This window comes from Aulostomus chinensis, chromosome 16 (genome assembly GCF_037954235.1).
Source record: "Aulostomus chinensis isolate RoL2024-O1b breed Wild chromosome 16, RoL_Achi_v1.0, whole genome shotgun sequence".
NCBI classification, from domain to species: domain Eukaryota; kingdom Metazoa; phylum Chordata; class Actinopteri; order Syngnathiformes; family Aulostomidae; genus Aulostomus; species Aulostomus chinensis.
Window position 1 is genome coordinate 16,576,744 of NC_141335.1, and position 19,639 is coordinate 16,596,382.

At 40.1% G+C, this 19,639-nt stretch overlaps 1 protein-coding gene across 3 annotated transcripts in view; it reads left to right on the forward strand.

Annotated features, from left to right (window-relative positions):
* ncapd3 (non-SMC condensin II complex, subunit D3) overlaps nucleotides 1-19,639 on the forward strand; it is an 82,634-nt gene that overhangs the window by 61,270 nt on the left and 1,725 nt on the right. For all 3 annotated transcript variants that reach the window (XM_086181435.1, XM_086181433.1, XM_086181434.1), the window contains exons 26-32: nucleotides 2,520-2,653; nucleotides 2,785-2,984; nucleotides 12,200-12,310; nucleotides 13,320-13,487; nucleotides 15,871-15,983; nucleotides 17,202-17,266; nucleotides 17,627-17,662. In XM_086181435.1, coding sequence (XP_086037561.1) covers nucleotides 2,520-2,653; nucleotides 2,785-2,984; nucleotides 12,200-12,310; nucleotides 13,320-13,487; nucleotides 15,871-15,983; nucleotides 17,202-17,266; nucleotides 17,627-17,662 — 827 coding nt within the window. The remainder of the gene's footprint in view (nucleotides 1-2,519; nucleotides 2,654-2,784; nucleotides 2,985-12,199; nucleotides 12,311-13,319; nucleotides 13,488-15,870; nucleotides 15,984-17,201; nucleotides 17,267-17,626; nucleotides 17,663-19,639) is intronic.

Sequence of the window (19,639 nt, forward strand, 5' to 3'; positions counted from 1 at the left end):
CTTTAAAAAACTCCTGTGTTGCTTTTGCAGTATGTTTTGGATCATTGTCCATCTGTACTGTGAAGCACTGTCCAATCAACTTTGCTGCATTTGGCTGAATCTGAGCAGAAAGTATATCCCTATACACTTCAGAATTCAGCCAGATGCTTCTGTCTTTTGTCACATCATTAACAAACACAAGTGACCAAGTGCCATTGGAAGCTATGCATGCCCATGCCATCACACTGCCTCCACCATATTTTACAGAAGATGTGGTGTGCATTGGATCATGAGCTGTTCCAATTCTTCTCCAAACTTTCTTCTTCCCATCATTCTGGTACAAGTTGATCTTAGTCTCATCTGTCCAAAGAATGCAGTTCCAGAACTAGTCTGGCTTCTGCAGGTGTTTTTTGGCAAAGTCAATTCTGGCCTTTCTATTTTTGAGGCTGATTAATGGTTTGCACCTTGTGGTGAATCCTTTCCTTTGTATTTACTCTCATGAAGTCTTCGCTTTATGGTAGACCAAGATACTGATGCACCTACTTCCTGGAGAGTGTTCTTCATTTGAGTGGATGTTGTGAAGGGTTTTTCTTCACCATGGAAAGGATTCTGCGATCATCCACCACTGTAGTCTTCCATGGACGTCCAGGCCTTTTTGAGTTCCCAAGCTCACCAGTGCACTCTTTTTTTGTCAGAATGTACCAAACTGTTGATTTAGCCACTCCTAACATTTCTGCTCTCTCTCTCTGATGGGGTGCTTCTTTTTTTTCAGCCTCAGGATGGTCTGTTTCACCTCCATTGAGAGCTCCTTTGACCACATGTTGTGTGTTCACAGCAACAGCTTCCAAATGCAAACGCCACACACGGAATCAACTCTAGACCTTTTAACTGCTTAATTGATGACAGGTTAACGAGGGAAGAGCCCATGCCTTATTATTTTTTTTGCAGGCTTCTGAGTCAATTGTCCAATTACTTTTGGTCCCTTGAAAAAGAGGTGGCTACATGTTAAAGAGCTGTAATTCCTAAACCCTTGCTTCAATTTGGATGTGAATACTCTCAAATTACAGCTGAGAGTCTGCACTTTAAGCCCCTATTTATTATATAATTGTATCCTGAATATGTTTTCGTGAACAGCAAAAATAATAAAACTTGTGTCACTGTCCAAATATTTCTGGGCCTAACTGTATATACAGTCAAGAAATAGTATGTGAACCCTTTGGAATTACCTGTATTTCTGGTCATAAAACATGTTCTGTCACAACAATAGACTAACACAGTCTTCTTAAACTAGTACCACACAAACAATTATATGTTTCCATGTTTTTATAGGGCACAACATCTAAACACTCACAGTGTGGGGTGGAAAAAGTATGTGAACCTTACGATTTAATAGCTGGTTGACCCTCCTCTGGCAGCAATAACCTCTACCAAATGTTTCCTGTAATTGTAGATCAGACCAGCACAGCTGTCAGGAGGAATTTTGGACCATTCCTCTTTACAAAACTGTTTCAGTTTAGCAGTAATCTTGGGATGTCTCGTGTGATTCATTCTCTTCTAGCATTTCAACTAGGTTGAGGACAGGACTCTGACTGGGCCACTCCAGAATGTGTATTTTCTTCTGTTGAAGTCATTCAGATGTTGATTTATTTCTGTGCTTAGGTCATTGTCCTGTTGTATCATCCGTCCTCTGTTGAGCTTCAGTTGGCAGACAGATGGTCTTAAGTTTTCCTGAAAAATGTCTTGATACTAGGGAATTAATTTTTCCATCAATGACAGCAATCCGTCCAGGCCCTGAGGCTGCAAAGCAGCCCCAAACCTTGATGCTCCCTCCACCATAATTCACAGTTAGGATAAGGTTTTGGTGTTCGTGTCTTGTGCCTTTTTTCTCCGCACTTAGCTTTATGAGTTCATTACAAACCACTCAACTTTGGTTTCATCTGTTCACAGAATATTTTGCCAGTTGTGTCATGGAACATCCAGGACACCCTACGCTGTAAATGGTTACATGGTGTGTTCAATAAAAAAATGATAAATTATAAATGTTAGTGTGGTACTAGTTTAAGCAGACTGTTTGTCTATTGTTGTGACTTGTGATATAGATATATAGATATATAGATATATGTATATATATATATGTATATATATATATATGTATATATATATGTTTATATATATGTATATATATGTATATATATATGTATATATGTATATATATATGTATATATATGTATATATATATATATGTATATATGTATATATATATGTGTATATATGTGTGTATATATGTATATATGTGTGTATATATATGTATATATATGTATATATGTGTGTATATATATGTATATATATGTATATATGTGTGTATATATATGTATATATATGTGTATATATATGTATATATGTATATATATGTATATATATATATATGTATATATACAGTGTATATTGGGCTTAAAAACAGGAGCATGAGGGTGAAATTTCGTGCTACGCATGTGTAAACATGCTAGTATAACAAAGCTTGTTGAATCTTGAATTTGCAGAGAGAAGGCTAAGTTCTCCCTAAAAGGGGCTCATCAGCGTGAGAAGCGTTTTCGTATTTACTGCTTTCTGTTGGAGCACTTCACTGATGCCCAGCGCTTCAACATCACCAACAAAATCAACCAAAATATCTTAGGTGAGATGTCAGTGCAACAGAATACTGTGTTTAACAGACTTGGCTGGAGTACAAAAATAGAGGCTACTAACTAGTGACTTCTGGCTATTAACCTAAAAATAAACTTGTAACCTCATGTTTCACCATCACAGCATGCTTTGCAGATGAGGAGTTGCCTCTGGATGCCGATGGTGCAGAAATTTTATCAGAGACCTTCAAAATCTTGACACTGAAGGAGATGAAGCTGCAGACCATGACTTCTCCACCTAGAGGCATTGCTGGGGAGGAACCAGAGGAAGAAAACATGGCCAAAGCAGTCCTCCAGGCCGCGCAGAAGAAGGTAGTGTCAGAGGTGAGTGGATGAAGTCAGCAGTTTTTGAAAAGTCCTACAAATGTTGATGTGTAGTATGTAGTATGCAAAATTCAAAAAAAGCAAAAAAAAAATAGTTTTTCAGAGAAAAATATCCTAAAGACTGATTTGTGAGTACTTGAAAAGCAAATTACACTTTTGGGTCAAATAAATTGTATTTATATAACACCAAATCACACCAAAAAGTTATCTCATGACACTTAACAAGTAAAGCAGGTCTAACACCACACTCCTTCAATGAATTTACACCCAACAGTTCCCCGTGAACAAGCACATCCTAAAACAGTGGCAACGAAAAACTTCCTTTTAATAGGGAGAATGTCGAGTGGATCGAGGCTCAGTGAGAATAGCGATCTGCTTTGCGCAATTGGGGGGGAAAAAGAGCAGGAGAACAGGGCAGAGGCAAAGACAGATAATGAAGAAAGACAGACATACAGATGGAAAGAGAGGGGTAGAGATAAAGAGGGAGAGAAAAGAGAAGAGACTAATGGACAGACGGGGACGTGAACAGGTGATTCTTAGGTTGGCAACTTGAGCCTCTTCAGGTCTGTAGCCTGCTCCAGCAACAGCAGCAGCAGTCAGGGATCTAGGAAGTAGAGAAACACAAAGCCTGCAGAGGAAGATAAGTTAGTCCAGAATACCTATGTATCTCATTAGATAAGGTGTTCCTAAGGTGTTTTGGGCCTAGCACAATAACCTCAGTGTTGTCAGAATTAAATAAAAGGAAACTGTGGGTCATCCATGTTTTAATTTTCTTTAGACAGACCTCCAGTTTAGTCAGCTGATTGTTTCATATGGATGCATTGATAAGTACAGCTGCATATCTGCAGTGGAAGCAGTACAGAGAGAAGAGGACTGGTCCAAGCACAGAGCCTTGTGGTACAGCATATCTGACTGTAGGGGTTTCAGAAGAATAATCATTAGCAAGTACAAACTGAGATGGACCTAGTAAATATGACCTAAACCAGTTTAGTGTGGTTCCTTTAATGCCAATGACATGTTCCAGTCTCTGAAATAGGATATGATGGTCAATGGTATCAAAAGCTGCACTGAGATTTAATAAGACCAGCACAGAGACAATCCCTCATCTGATGCCAGTAGGAGGTCATTGGTAATGTTGACTAAATGGTAAATGGACTCAGTTTTATATCGCGCTTTTCTACCTTAGCGGCACTCAAAGCACTTTACAGTGTTATCTTATTCACCCATTCATACACACACTCACACACTGATGGTGAAGGCTGCCATGCAAGGCACCAACCTACTCATCAGGAGCAATTATGGGTTCAGTATCTTTTTCAAGGACACTTCGACATGGTCACCAGGGTCAAGGATCGAACCAGGAACCCTTCAGTTGCTAGATGGCCACTCTACCCCTGAGCCATGCCACCCACAGACTAGTACTGTTTCTGTGCTATGATGAACCCTGAAACCTGACAGGAAATCCTCGCTTCTAGATCCAGAGTTGTTTTTTTGAGAAGAGGTTTGATTACCGCTACTGTAAAGGACTGTGGAACATAACCTGATAAGTGACACATTGATCATATGTAACGGAGAGGTGCTAACTTGGGATAAAGAGTCTTTAAGCAGCTTAATTGGGATGGGGTCTAGGAGACAGGTGGATGGTTTAGAGGAGGAAATTATTGTACTAAGGTCATGAAGGTCAATGGAAGAAAAGCTATGCAGGTGTATGTCTGAGCCTACAGCTGCCTCTAAGGTTTCTGAGGTTATAGATGACGTGGTACCAGCGGATGGCAGGAGGAGAAGAATTTTTTCTCTAATTAGAGTTTTGTCATTGAAAAAGTTCACGAAGTCATTACTATTCAGGGAAACAGGAATACTTGCCTCAGTAGAGCCGTGGCTCTCTGTCAGTCGACAGTGCTGATGAGAAACATGGGGTTGTTCTTGTGTCCCTCTATTAATGCTGAGTTGTAGATGTCTGTGTAGGTTCTCATTCATCCAGGTCATTGTAGATCGAAGCGAAGTAAAATCTGGTCAACTGGACGCAAGTTTATCTTGAAGATGTTTCACCTCTCATCCGAGAGGCTTCTTCAGTTCTAGTGAAGAGTGTGGAAACTCCAGCTTATAAAACTATGTGGGAGTGGTCAGTGCTATTGTGGTGGAAACGACCCTCCCGAGACTCGCCTGGCCTCCCCAAACGACAGTCGTTGTGAGGTGTCAGGGAGTTTCAGGGGTGGTCGTTAGGGAGTTTCACCGACCACTCAGATGCTAATGGGCTGTGCTGGCAGCAGCCGTTCCACATGGGTCTTTCAGCTGAGCTCTTTGGGGAAGGACTTGGTTGTAAATACATGAAAGGAAATGTCGCAGTCCACCTCCTCTGTTCAAAGATGGTTTCTCTATCTTGACGTGGATGGCTTCTTTAAATCCTCTTTCAAACCATCTGTCCTCTCTGTCGAGGATTTGGACATGGTCGTCCTGGAAGGAGTGGCTTTCTTCCTTGAGATGGAGGAAAACCGCTGAGTCCTGTCCTCCAGAGTTGGCTCTTCTATGCTGAGTTGTAGGCTGCTCTTATATTTTATGAAGGGCTTTCCTTAAAGATTTAAGGCTATCTTGCAAGATTACATGGGACTCCAGTCAGTGTTGTTTTTGGCAGGCATTTTAGATTTAGTTTTCGTCTTAGTCTTTTGGACTAAATGCTTGTTCGTTTTAGTCACATTTTAGTCATTTCTATCCTTGATAGTTTTAGTCTAGTTTTAGTCGACGAAAACTCAAAAACGTTTTAGTCGACAAAAACTCAAAGGTTTTAGTCAAATATCAAAGATACCTATAAATAAAAGATATGTGTATGTACTTAATATATACAATATAGGTGTTAGAATGAAGCACACTGAAACTGATCTAACTTTCAAAGGTGAGTTTTTTTCCCCTTTTTCTTTCTCTACCTTTTACTTTTATTATTTTGTTGCAGATGCAGACAACACACTGGCACACAATATGAGTATTGTATCACAATTAAATATGATTAAACAAAAAATAAAAGCACACTTGACTTCCATATGAATGACCTCATGTCCTACATATTGGCTTTAGCTGCAACTATTGGTTAAAGCATCCAGGTGTGTTGCTTAGATAGGGAACAGCAGCAGGTCTGAAGACTACCGTGTTTCCCAGTCCCACAAACATGGGTCAAAGCATTTCACTTGCCACCCGTCCACAAATGTACAGGGGTTTTATTCATAACATGCTAATTAATAGAAGGGCTGGTTTAAACGAGCCAACATTCGCGGGGCCCCTAGCAGCCCCATTCATTCTAGCTTTAGCATGTAGCACTAGGAAGCGGTCTCTGCACCAGGGGGGAGGTGTAACCACCACCACCACCACAAAACTTTAGGCTTAATACAAAAAAGAAAATTCATCACAGGGCTGGCCTAACATAGACTAAAGCTATGCTTTAATCATCCCTCTTTTCACGACCACCCGACACCGCTGCTGCTGCCGTGGTGTGTGTCTCGTCTGCTGCAAACAGGACCAGACTCGTCTCTGTGTGCGTGCACGAGAGAGAGAGGCTTTTCCTGCGTGTGTACTGACAATGGGGGTGTGACCATTAGGACCAACAGCTACAGCTGGCTCCATTCTGATGTTTGAGCTCTTGATTGACATTGCACGCATGTTATACTTGGCGGAAAAAACCCACGTGTTGAAACTTTGATCGTCCACCCACTAACAATTTAGTCTCGTTCTCGTCAGACGAAAATGTATACAATTTCGTCACATTTTAGTCTTTACGGGGCTATGGTGACGTTCGTCTTAGTCTCATTTTTGTTATGCAAAAAAGGAGGCTGATGTCATTTTCGTTTTCGTCCAAGCGTGACGAAAACAACACTGACTCCAGTTTGGAGAAGTGCCATATCCTCTCCGGTTTTTAAGTTTTTTTGTTTAAGCTGTTGTGTTTCAGAATTGTACCAAAGTGCTTGTTTCCTTTGAATCATGATTTTCTTTTTTAACTCATTCACTCCCAGCCACTTTCAGAGGAGCCAACCTCATACTGCCAGGCATTTTAGAGAATTTTCATTTATTTTCAAGACCCACAGAATATTGTGTGCTATGAATAAGTAAACACCAAACCCCCCAAAAGAAAGACGAGATTCTCTTCTTTCATCAGAATTTTTTTTTTATTTCCACCTTTTTCCATTCTTAAGTTATAGGCAATAGAACATAGGGTAGTTTCACCAAAAAAACACCTTTTTCTGACCAAAAAACCTAGAAAACAAGCTTTTTGAAAAAGAAACATGATCCAAGCAGAACAGTGACCAACAGTAATATTTTTTGGGATTTAGTGACACCTCAATGTGTGTCATTGACATTGTCATAGTATAAAATTACAATGACAAAAAAGTTCTAAATATAAATAAAGTACAAATATAAATAAAGCAAAGTGAATGAACAACAAAGTATCAAAGTGTCAACAAAGTACAATTTTGTCATCTTTTCTGCTCTTGACCAAAAGTCATCCTTGTCTCCTCATCCCCCTCCTCCTCACCACTTCCTCTCTTCCTCTTCCTTCTCTTTTCCTCTCCTCATCCTCATCTCCTCATCCTCTCTTCCTCCTCTCCTCATCCTTCTTTTCTCTTCTTTTCTTTCATCCAGAAAAAAAAACTATTTCTGCCTTTTACTGTTCTTGACCAAGTCACCCTCTTCGCCTCATCCCCTCCTCCTCACCTCTTCTTCTCCTCCTCTCTCCCTTCTTTTTTCCTCGGCCCATACCAGGCCGTCGCCGGCGGCAGGGGCCGCAAAGGCTACACTGTGATGAGTAGGAGGGCCGCCGCGGTGAGCACGGAAGCCTAGGGCGCGGGCCCGGGTGGAGCCGCCGCGGGTGCAGAGCTTGGTGGTAGTAGCAAATATTCAAAGGAGAACTTTGAAGGCCGAAGTGGAGAAGGGTTCCATGTGAACAGCAGTTGAACATGGGTCAGTCGGTCCTAAGAAATGGGCGAACGCCGTTCGGAAGGGCGGGGCGATGGCGCCCCCGGCCGATCGAAAGGGAGTTGGGTTCAGATCCCCGAATCTGGAGTGGCGGAGATAGGCGCCCAGCGCTGTAACGCAAACGTTCCCGGAGAAGCTGGTGGGAGCTCCGCCCGCTCGTTTGCTGGTCAATATAATAGTTTCTACAAGTGGGATCAGAACCATATTCACACAGAAGGTGGATGAGGCTTTCCTTCACCGCCCCCACTGAAAAACGTCTTTTGCTTGTCATTCTCGTCAATGGCAGTCAAGGTTACAAACCAATTGACTAGCAAAACTCGTCAATGGCAGTGAATGAGTTTATAGGGCAATAGAGTCCAAAGTTGTTCATAGGGTGCCTGTTGCACAATGAAGTATCACTTTACATGTAAGGACATTGAACAGATTTTTTTCATGTTATTTTGGTGGTACCTTATGTGAATTTTCAAGATCCAAAGCGTTCTTCTTTTGTTAATTTTAGGGGAGTTGAATGAATGAATGGTTGAATAATGTTTTTTAATGTTCATCAAAATGTTACAGTAATGTGTTATGTAAGCCCAGGGACTTAATTAAAATTGAATTACAAATACATAATATCAATATTTAATTTAGAAACCCATGCATGTGTACTTTGCTTTGAAATTAAAATTTAAATGAAATTCAGTCATTCAGTTTGCATTATGAATTAAAATGAAAAGCCCGCTTGGGGGTGCTGTTTGACATTTCTTTTTTTTCTTTTCTTTTTTTAGAGCCCCTTGAGTCAGTGTAAATTATAAGGCAAATGGTGTTTGCATCATCATCAATGACAATTAAATATGAAAACAAAATTTCAATTTCAGTTGTGACTAAAATAAGGCTTGTGTGAACACGGCTAAATGACAAAGTACAAGCTGATGGCAGGAGAAGAATTTTCTGTCTGATAAGTATTTTCCATCCATCCATCCATCGTCATCTTCCGCTTATTCCTTACTAGTAAGGGTCGCGTGGGGGCTGGAGCCTATCCCAGCATCTACGGGCGAGAGGCAGGGTACACCCCACTACACTACACCACTACACTCCATCACAGGGCCAACATACAGAGACGAACAACCATTCACACTCACATTCATACCTACGGTCAATTTAGGGAATCCAATCAGCCTAGTCCCCAAATTGCATGTCTTTGGAAGCCGGAGTACCCAGAGAGAGCCCACTGTGAGGCCACAGTGCTAACCACTGCACCACCATGCAGCCCATAAGTATTTTGTCATTTCAAAAAGTTTTAAAATTTGAATTCACATTTAAACATTGTCCTCATGTAAATTCTTTACGCTGTTGTTTTCATTTTAAAATGATTATACGTTAACCTTTCAAATTTAACAATTTTTTTTTCGGACACCCTTAATATTTTATGCAATCTCAAATATTAAAATGAAATGTTTGAGGAAAAATATTTATGTATTTCAAAAGGTGTGGCTGCATTAGACAGATGCAAACAAATACAAATTATATTTGTTTGTTTACAAGGAAAACTAACAAAACTAAATTTTTGAGAATTACAGTTCTCAATATTGTCAGTTTTAAAGTAAACAAATAACAGAGAATGTGTTCAAAACTGAGTAAAAAATAAATATAGCATTACATCAGCAAAGTAATATTTAGTAGTCCTGCCATTAGCATGCATTAGATCTTTAATCCTGGCTGGTATTTTCCCCACAAACCTATTATGTGTTTTTGCTGATATTAAGCAGTTTCAAAATGGGGGAGCATCAGTCATCTCAGTCTTTCGCTCTCACACACCCACAGTCAATTTAGAGTATCCAATTAACCTAGTTCGCTCTTGCGTGTCTTTGGACTGTGAAAGGGAGCCGGAATACCCAGAGAGAACCCATGCAGGAACAAGGAGAACATACAAACTCCACACAGAAGACCCCATGCTCGAGCCTGGGCTCAAACTTGCTGTGAGGCAACAGTGCTAACCACTGTGCCCCCCCCCCCCCCCCCCCCCAAATCAGGGCAATCCTGAGCCGAAAATAGTCTTAAATATTGTTACACTTTTCAAACTTGGATGCAGACAATGCTCTCTACAGATCTGTAGCGTGAAATGCAAAGTTGCTTATCGCACACAATTGACCTAAGAAAACTACTGGTCAAAAAAATGTATCAAATCTAAGTTCTAAGATAAACTGTCTCATTCAAGAGGCCCAAATCAATTTTTTTTCCTCTCATGGGGCATAAATCTGATTGTTAAAATGAATCTGTAAATAGTTTTTTTTTTTTAAAGGACATAGGATCAGATTATTTTCCATGTCGTGTCTTAATTTTATGTGGAAAAAACTGAATGTGAAGATGATCAATTCATCATGGCTATCAAAATGGAGAGTTTGAAAATTGCTACTATTGCAAATTGAACATTATTAAAAAATGCAATAATCATAGCATTGATCAAACCAGTGGAACTAAGATGAAACATTTCCATTACCAGTCATTACCACATACTGGTGAATCCACATGTAGGCTTCAACATAATTCATTCACCTGAGGGAATTAATTTCTTCACTATCTAACTCGCGCAGACGTTTCCCTTATTTTCTCCAATATCAAACTCACAAGAATGTTTTTACTCCACCGTTCAGTATCCAACCAGTAGACGAATCAATTTTGTGCAAGTTTACCTTCCAAGAGCTGGATCAAACTTCAGTTCAAACACATGAAAGAGAACTAGTTCAAGTTAACAATTCAAAATTGCAAATTAATATAAACTATCAGGATCCATCCAGCCATCGGTCGCGCGGGGGATGGAGCCTATCCCAGTGTCTACGGGCGAGAGGCTGGGTACACCCTGGACAGGTCGCCAGTCCATCACAGGGCCAACACATAGAGACAAGCAACCATTCACTCACATTCATACCTATGGTCAATTTAGAGTATCCAATCAGCGTAGTCCCCAGTTGCACGTCTTTGGATGGTGGGAAGAAGCCAGAGTACCCGGAGAGAACCCACGCAGGCACAGGGAGAACATGCAAACTCCACACAGAAAGATCCCGTGCCCAAGCTGGGACTCGAACCCAGAACCTTCTTGCTGTGAGGCGACAGTGCTAACCACTGCACCACCGTGCAGCCAACTATCAGGATATTACTTAAAAATCCAAGAAAAAAAACAATGTTTTACCACTTAAGCAGTTTGTCAACAGTATGTTATTGTGCTGCAAAAAAACCTGCATATACACTCAAGGAGACTATTTTAAACTGCACTTACATACTGTGAGCATCCCTGAATTGCCTTCACTAGCCATCCAGCACATGCAGTGTGGTTTGACCTATCATTGCCAGATTGCGGCGTTTTTCTGCCAAAATATTTAGGCTGTTAAGTGTGTTTTTGTGGGTTTTTTTTACCAAGATCATTCTACAGTACCTGAAACTTATGAGCAAAGTTTAATGTCATGTAAACATTGTGAGAGTTAACACTCTGTCAGCTTCAGATGTGTGTGTGTGTTCAGTTCACTGTTAACCAAAACATGAGTGTGTTCAGTGAAAGGTGCTCTTTTGGTGTTTTCATGCACAAACACTGAGCCGAACACATCTCACTACAGTTTCATTTTCTATAGATATCAGATATTAACGAAATGACAAGTCAAAAAAACATGTGGGGGGGGGGGGGGCTGCATTCATCTGACAGCTCACATTGACATCTCACACACAGACACGCCTGCTCAGCTACTTAATGTTTTTTTTTATTTTACAATCAGCATTCCAGCCACTATTAGTAAACCCCGAGCCACAACGTCTGCAGTTATAACCACAATCCACCCATCACTACAGCATGTGTCCAGGCTGCATCAAGGGCCCATCTCTTCCCCACCTTAAAATATGGCCAGTGTGTAGTACGCAGATATCAGATATGGGCCACTTTTTACATTTTGTACAAGCTGTCAAAAAATGGATAGCGGAAAAAAACGGACATAGGCATGGAAACCTACTGTGTAAATGCAGTATAAAAACCTGAAAAGTGTACTATATCTCAGAGCCTGGAAGATCAGTATCCTACAGAAGAAGGAGCAACTGACATATGGAGCCCACCTGGACATATATATTTTAGAATTTAATTTACATTATTTTTTTTGTATTAAAGATGACAAATACCTGTTGGGTACCAATACCCATCCTAATACTAGTTCAAATATAAATGTGCCCAACCTTAGTCACAGCCATTTAGGATCATTTCATAGCTCCTCTCACTGCCTTTGTTTGATCCACAGGTCCAGAAGAAGACCTTTATAGAGAACACTGTTCCTCTCATCATCAGCCTGAAGCGCCAGTTGGAGCAGAAACGCTCTCCTGTCCTCAAAGACCTCATGGCATACCTTCAGGCAAAACAACTTTTCTGCAATTTTTTTCCTGCAAATCTGATACCTGTGCTTGTATCTGCTGAATACTTGAAACAATGCATGATTGATTGGTGGGTCCTGATGGGGTCAGATTGGTCATGGGTGGTGAAATACGTTTAATCTGCATGCTGCTGACTCCTAGCACAATTGTTTGGGCATGCATATGTACTTGAGTATTAGATACTGCACATCTGACACAGATAGCGTCACGGGACTTAGTCAGGTATCTGTCAGTTTGCTTGATTATGGCTATTAACATAAAGTTTAATTTCAGGAAGAACTGCAGTTGTTAAGTGTTGAGTGACAGTAACAAGGATGTTATTCAACTTACTTCAGTGAGATGCCCATGCAGGTTATATATTGGAGAAAATCATCCCCTCTGGTGGATGAATGAAACATTAGTATTGGTCAGTGGTTGCTGATGGCAGTAAAAGGCAGGTGACTTTAGCCCCCTTGCCTGGCTATTCATCCTCTGTAATCATTCATTCATCTATTTTTAATATTGTAGTTATGTGGCAAAGCCTGACCATAGCTACCAATTATACCCCTCACATCAATGGGCTAAAATACTACAATCCTGGCATTTTTTTATTGATGTCTGACTCACAATGACAAGAATATCTAATCGTAACAGCTGTATTGCAAAGATCCATTCCACATATGATTGAGGCCTGAAATGGATCTGAGAAAATCTGATTTCTTGTGGGGTTTTTTTGTGTTCACACATTCATACTGTCATACCAATGGGACATTGAGTTGAATTAAATTTTATTGGGACCATGTTTGATGGACCTGAATGCAATATAGCTACGAGCTATTTTCAGTAATGTTTCATGGTTACTCAGGAAAAGTGACAAGTGCAGCCCCTGAAAACTGTTCGAATATCATTCAACAACTGAACTGCTTCCACAGTTGTAGAAGTCCCTGGGTGAAGGATCCCTTTGAGGCTGTACCATACTTTTGTGTGAAACCCAGATGTTGTTTCCTTTAGGTGACAATGCAGGACTACCGCAACGAGGTGAAGGAGTTTTTCACTGAAGATGAGCTGCTAGCAGCTGAGGTGGAGTTTGCTCTAAGGGAAGCTGAGAAAAGGTTTGAGATGGAGCAGCAAAAGGAAAATTACAGCCTAAAAGGAGAGCCTAAAACCTTTACAGCCCAGGTTTGAGAACACCACCCACAACACAGACCACTGACAGTGAATATCATAATTTTGCTAATAATTTATTAGTTTCTTTAATTACTTTTTTGATTCAAAGTGAGGTAAAGGAGTTTTCACTGAAGAAGAGCTGCTGCTAGCTAGTTGGGATCATGAGATGGTTACATTACACAGGAATCATGCAGTCATTTAGAAATATACCGTACCTCCCGCAGTAGATGTTATTCTTAGATGTTTGTCTTTGTACAAATGTTTTTACCATTTTGTAATAGGTGGCCCAACTCCTCATTTGAGTAACACATTTTTGAATAAATGAAAATATAATATTTTGATTACATATAATATTAGATTCAATATAGCACCTGATCAAAATATCCTACTGTACAGTTACCACAAAATTTTACTATATCAGAACCAGAGTTGTGCATCAACAAAATGTCTGTCAGTCGTGTTTCATTGCCTGTCTAACTAAAAGACTTTTAATACTGGCTACGTTTGACAGAAAATCCAATTTGTTTGCCAAACTGTTTAGCAGTCTTTATTTTTCTTATTTTTGTTAATCTTTGTAAAAAATTCAGACCTGTATGAGTAATTTAATCTGCCAGGTCTTGATTTTGTTCATTTAACACACACCACCATAGTAATCTAGAGTATTTATGTCCCTCATGCCACACATTCATCCTCTCAGGCACCTCTGTTCAGACCTAGAAAAGTGAAATGGTCTAGAAGTCTAATGATTTTGAATGACTCCAGTTTTAAAATGTTGATTGGCTTCTCTTCTAAGAAAAAAAGCCAGTTAGTATGCAGATGTTATAAGTCTACTAGGGCTGTAATCAAACAAAGAAATTCTTGGTCGACTGAAGCCCTCAAATTTCGACTAAAAATCGACTCATTTTATATATGAAAAATATACTGTGTCAACTAGAGCTTCACGGTGGTGCAGTGGTTAGCACTGTGGCCTCACAGCAAGAAGGTTCCGGGTCCGAGTCCCAGCTCAGGCACGGCAGTGTGGAGTTTGCATGTTCTCCCCGTGCCTGCGTGGGTTCTCTCCGGGTACTCAGGCTTCCAAAGACATGCAATTTGGGGACTAGGCTGATTGGATTCTCTAAATTGACCGTAGGTATGAATGTATCTATTTTCACGCTCTGTGAGTGTGAATGGTTGTTCGTCTCTGTATGTTGGCCCTGCGATGGACTGGCGACCTGTCCAGGGTTTACCCTGCCTCTCGCCCGTAGATGCTGTGATAGGCTCCAGCCCCCCCGCGACCCCTACTAGTAAGGGATAAGCGGAAGACGACAATGGATGGACTGTGTCAACTATCAGCGCAAAATCTGTTGAGGAATATTTAGACAATTGTTTTTTATTGTCACGTTATAATAATTGACCGACACTATCATTTCGCTCTGTAGTGTCCTGCACACAGAGCGAGACTGAACACAGGAGCTCAGTATTGCGGCTGAGACACAAATAGACTTTTAACTTAAAACTTTACGCTCAAACACAAAAGGCAAGTCCACTGTAAGAATTTTTACAATTAAAACAAAAACACTTATTAGACTAAAACATTGAAATGTCAATTCTGATATGTTTATATACGCAAAACTGACAGGGCAACCTAAGGTGGACAAGTTAGCTTTCCGTTTTTAGGTGATACGCCGTGTTTGTAGTGGAGCTGTGATAGACAAACACATTCACACCAGAGTGGAGCTGTGATATACAAACTGTTGTTTTCAAAGCTTTACGTTTTTAGGTGATACGCTGTGTTTGTAGTGGAGCCGTGATATACAAACTGTTGTTTTCAAACTTTGCATTCGACTTTTTTCCCTTTATCTATTTTCATGAAATGCTGCCACACTAAAGATGTCTTTGACATGGTGAACGAGGACTGACTTTAAATGAAACCATCAAAATTAAATATACATTCATCAAACCACCAGACTTTGGCCTTCTAATACCGTACTCTTCAGTCCGTCTCTCTCTCTCTCTCTCTCTCTCTCGTGGTTTGGGCTAGTCCAAAATAGCAAAACAAGGGGGGTGTTCAAAGATAGATTGTTATCTGTGAAACAGGGGTGCTTTGAAAACACCCCCATTAGCACTTGGTACTTTCCTCCAGATGAAATTAACGTGGCAAAAAATCAACCAATCAGAATTTTGGTCAAACCAGAATGTATTGACTAAATAAATCGACCAGTCGACTGGGAGATTACAGCCCTAAAGTCTAAAGCTCTTCATTATCTTTGTTACATTTGTGATATAGTTTATTTTGTTTGCAAATGTTTTTGTTTTACAAATGTTTTAGAATTTGTATTTTATCGCTGTACTTTGGAATTTCTCATATAGAAATTAAGCTTTTTGTGAATGTGTTTGTTGATTGTGGTCTCTTCAGAGTTCAGTCCAAGGCTGTCCTGTTAGATCCCGGCCCCGCTTTCCTTTCAGCTTTGCCACTCCACAACCACCTCATCCAGATCCCCTGTATGCCAGACAGACACAAACTGAGAGGTAAGTTTATATCCCAGAGCTGACCAAACTGTGTGACTCTCACCAAGGGGGACTATTTTGCTTGATGTACATCTTTTGAATATCTGCTATTTCATGTTAGCAACACAGTCCAAAGACTTCATGAGTCCAAAAGGATTGTTTACATCTGACGGCGTAAACATTGATCTGACATCAGTATTGTATTCACCATCCTGTATCACAAAGCAAATTTGACATATTCATGACATCTTTAATGGAGCTCAATCATGATCAATCAAATTGAAATAGTCTCAATAAACCACAACTCTGTCTGTGTAGTACAAGCACCTTGTGTGCTTCCGCACTTTCCAATTTATTTTTTAAAATCAGCTGTAGTTTAATTTCTGTTCAGTATTTTTAAAGGAAACTGATGAAGCAGCTCATACACTGTGTTATCTTTGCCCTTCATTATATATTTGTTTTGGGGAAGTGGTGGCCTATATATGTATATTGTATTATATATGTATATAACCATAGGTTCAATTTGGGTGGAGTAATTGATTAGTGTACTTGCCACTCCCTCATTACCACCCCTGAGGTGCCCTTGACCAAGACCCTTAACCCTAACTGCAGCTGCACGAAGCAGCTTTCTGGTGTGAATGTGATCAGAGCATTCCTGATGCACAAGTCAGGTGAATGTATCAAATAATGTAATAACTTATCACATTAGACAAACAAAACCCATTTCATATTATTGCTTCAAAATGTGTTATTGATACGTTAATGCCCTGACCTTCATTAAATTTCATTTAATTGATAAATTATTACATTATTGACAGTTATTACCAGCAGCTACACACTCAGTGATGTTCATTTGTTACATGTGCTGATTCATTTAGAAAAGTAGCAGCCCATAAAATGTCAACTGTCAACTGCTACACCAATTGTACAGCTACGATCACTCACCAACATGATGAAAATATCAAGAATGGAATAAATGCACATTGCTGCTGGTTATATTTGGAAGCCCAGTATTTACAGACTATATAGGAGAGGTTTGAAGATGGCAGGAATACCCAAGCCAAAAGCTAAGGCATTGACAAATTTCAGTTCCTATATATGTGATATTTGCAGTTAACACATTTGAAGGAGACACTACTTCCTCTGTTCATAAATTAAGACCTTTTGTGTGTGTGTGTGTGTGTGTGTGTGCGTGTGCGTGTGTGTGTGTGTGGGGGGGGGGGGGGGGGGGGTTGGTAGTAGGTGTGTGCACATCAGATCCAGACAGAGAGTACGAGACCAGTCCATTATTGTGGAAAGAACAGGTATGACACACCAGACATCAGGTTTATTCGATAATGTAAATGTTTTATTATTTTTATTTTACCTTTGTTATTTTATTATGAACAAATGTCACAAAACATAAACACACATATGGGACATTGGTTTCTGCACTGATGCAGAAAATTACAGTGGCAAAAAAAGTTGCTCTGCCTTCTGTTTCTTTAATCTTTCTGTATTTCAATTACTGTCAGATTTATACAACTGTAGTTCAGCAACTCGCATAAACTTTGCACCTTAACTAAGTATTATTTTTAGTATTTTACTTCTAGTGTTAGTATTTTACAGAGTGATTGTACTGGTTGACTGCATTAATGTTGTGACTTCTCCACTGATGCCAAAAGGAGGTGTAAATACCAGAGCCATCAGCACACCAAAAGGTAAATGTCCACAGTACTGTTAACACTGCTGTAAAACATATGTTTAAATGTTTATTAGGCAGAAATTAAAAGCAAATTAAGAAATTAAAAAAAACAACAACCATCTTTTAAGAAATTAAGACAGATATCTCAATTTTTTTGACCAGGCCTGTTCCTCAGCATGTTTATGACAAACCAAACCTCAAATGTTTGATGCACCCGTGATAATGATATCTCTCTATGAGCTTTTCATGTTCGGACATCATAGTAATATGCTGTAGTTTGCACTTATCAAAAATGTAAAACAACATCTTTCATTGTTAGAGTCATTATGGGCTGGAATTATTTTTTTGAAACCCAGTCCTATATGTGGGACCATCTCATAATTGCCTCCCAGAAGATTCGGTAACGTGTAAAGTAAAACAGTTCTTGTATCTGCTTGTTGTATAATTTCATACTGAATGTCTAATACAATTGGAGAAAATATTTTGAGCTTTGGAACCAATCTATCAACCATTTAAAAAAAATATTTTCCATAGTTCTGATATAATTGTGTTTCATATACTGTAAACCTCTGTGCTGTCTGTATACAGAGTGTGTACTGCAGGTTGGGTAAATAAGATGGAAGTACAGGGCTGGAAGTTGTTGGGCTGAGTGTCAGAATTCTAATGCAGATCATATTTCTGGTGCCACAGTCATTTGACCAGAGATTAGATTTAACAAATCTACTGCTCTGCCTTTAACCAGTCATTTTAAAGCAAAGCAAATGGATAGTTTCAACTACCAATGATAAAATTACATTACTCAAGGTAACCAAGGAGTTCTAGCCAATAAGTGGCAGAATAGGGCAGGCCTTAAACAAGTTTTCACAGGTGACACTCAAATTGATTGACGTCATTACCAGATGTGACTGAGCATGTGTGACTCACATTGGGTAGCAACTCACATACAGACATTAGTAGTTGAGTTGACGTTTGCAAATTAGCAAAGTTGATGACGATAGAGGAGGATGGCGACCAGGTTTATTAAACCTGGTGAAGATACATCAATGTTAAAGGGGGGGGGGGGGGTGAAGAATAAGTAGTTCGATAAAGTAGAGTGGAGTAGACCTTAGCCTTATGGGAGCTTTGGACAAAAACTAAGGGAGCCAGGTGTTTGTGTTTGTACTCCATGTTCCAGAAAACTAATTTATGGAAGCAGTAGAAAGAGGGTCTTGGTTTGTCATGCTTCAGACCCGTATCACAAAACTTCTGTCAGTGCACTCTCCCACACTACAACCTTACTGGGAGTGATGGCTACAGGTACTGCCACTTACATATCTATAACCAACCATGTTTGTGAACTGAAAATACGAGTGTGTGCATTCGTAGCTGAACATGGTCTCTCATTTACAATGGCCCAGCCACTTGTGGATCTGTGCAACAAGCTCACTGGAGACAAAAATGTGTTGTCTAAGTCAGAGGTTCCCAAAAATGTGGGGTGCGGATGGAATGAATGAAAGTAACGCAGCATATTGTCCATTGCCCATTTAACAAGAGATTGGGGAAGAAACTGATTGGCTGGAGGTGGTGTAAAATTCATATCTGATAATGATATCGCAGAGGCCGTTATTTTTCCATCACTGTCTTGTTTTTACTGTCGCCCGTTCAATCTGCAGAGCAGATCAGAGTAGCAGCAGCACCGCGCCCAACCCCGCCCCATATACACATACACACAAAACAAAGTCTCACTCATGCCAACTGACCAAAGTTGGCAACCCCGTGCTAGCATAAAATGGACAGGTTTTTGACGGCGCCCCCGCGTAAATGCAAAGCAGAGGATGAAGCGTCGCCAAAAGTTCCTTCCAAGGCAAAGACTAGAAAATATGACGACACATATCTTTCCTTTGGCTTCACCTGTACAGCGATGGGTAATGAGGAGAGACCGCTGTGTTTGGTCCGTCTTAAAGTGCTAGCTTGTGGGGGGACTTTCTTGTGAGCCGAAGGGGGCCCCTGCAGA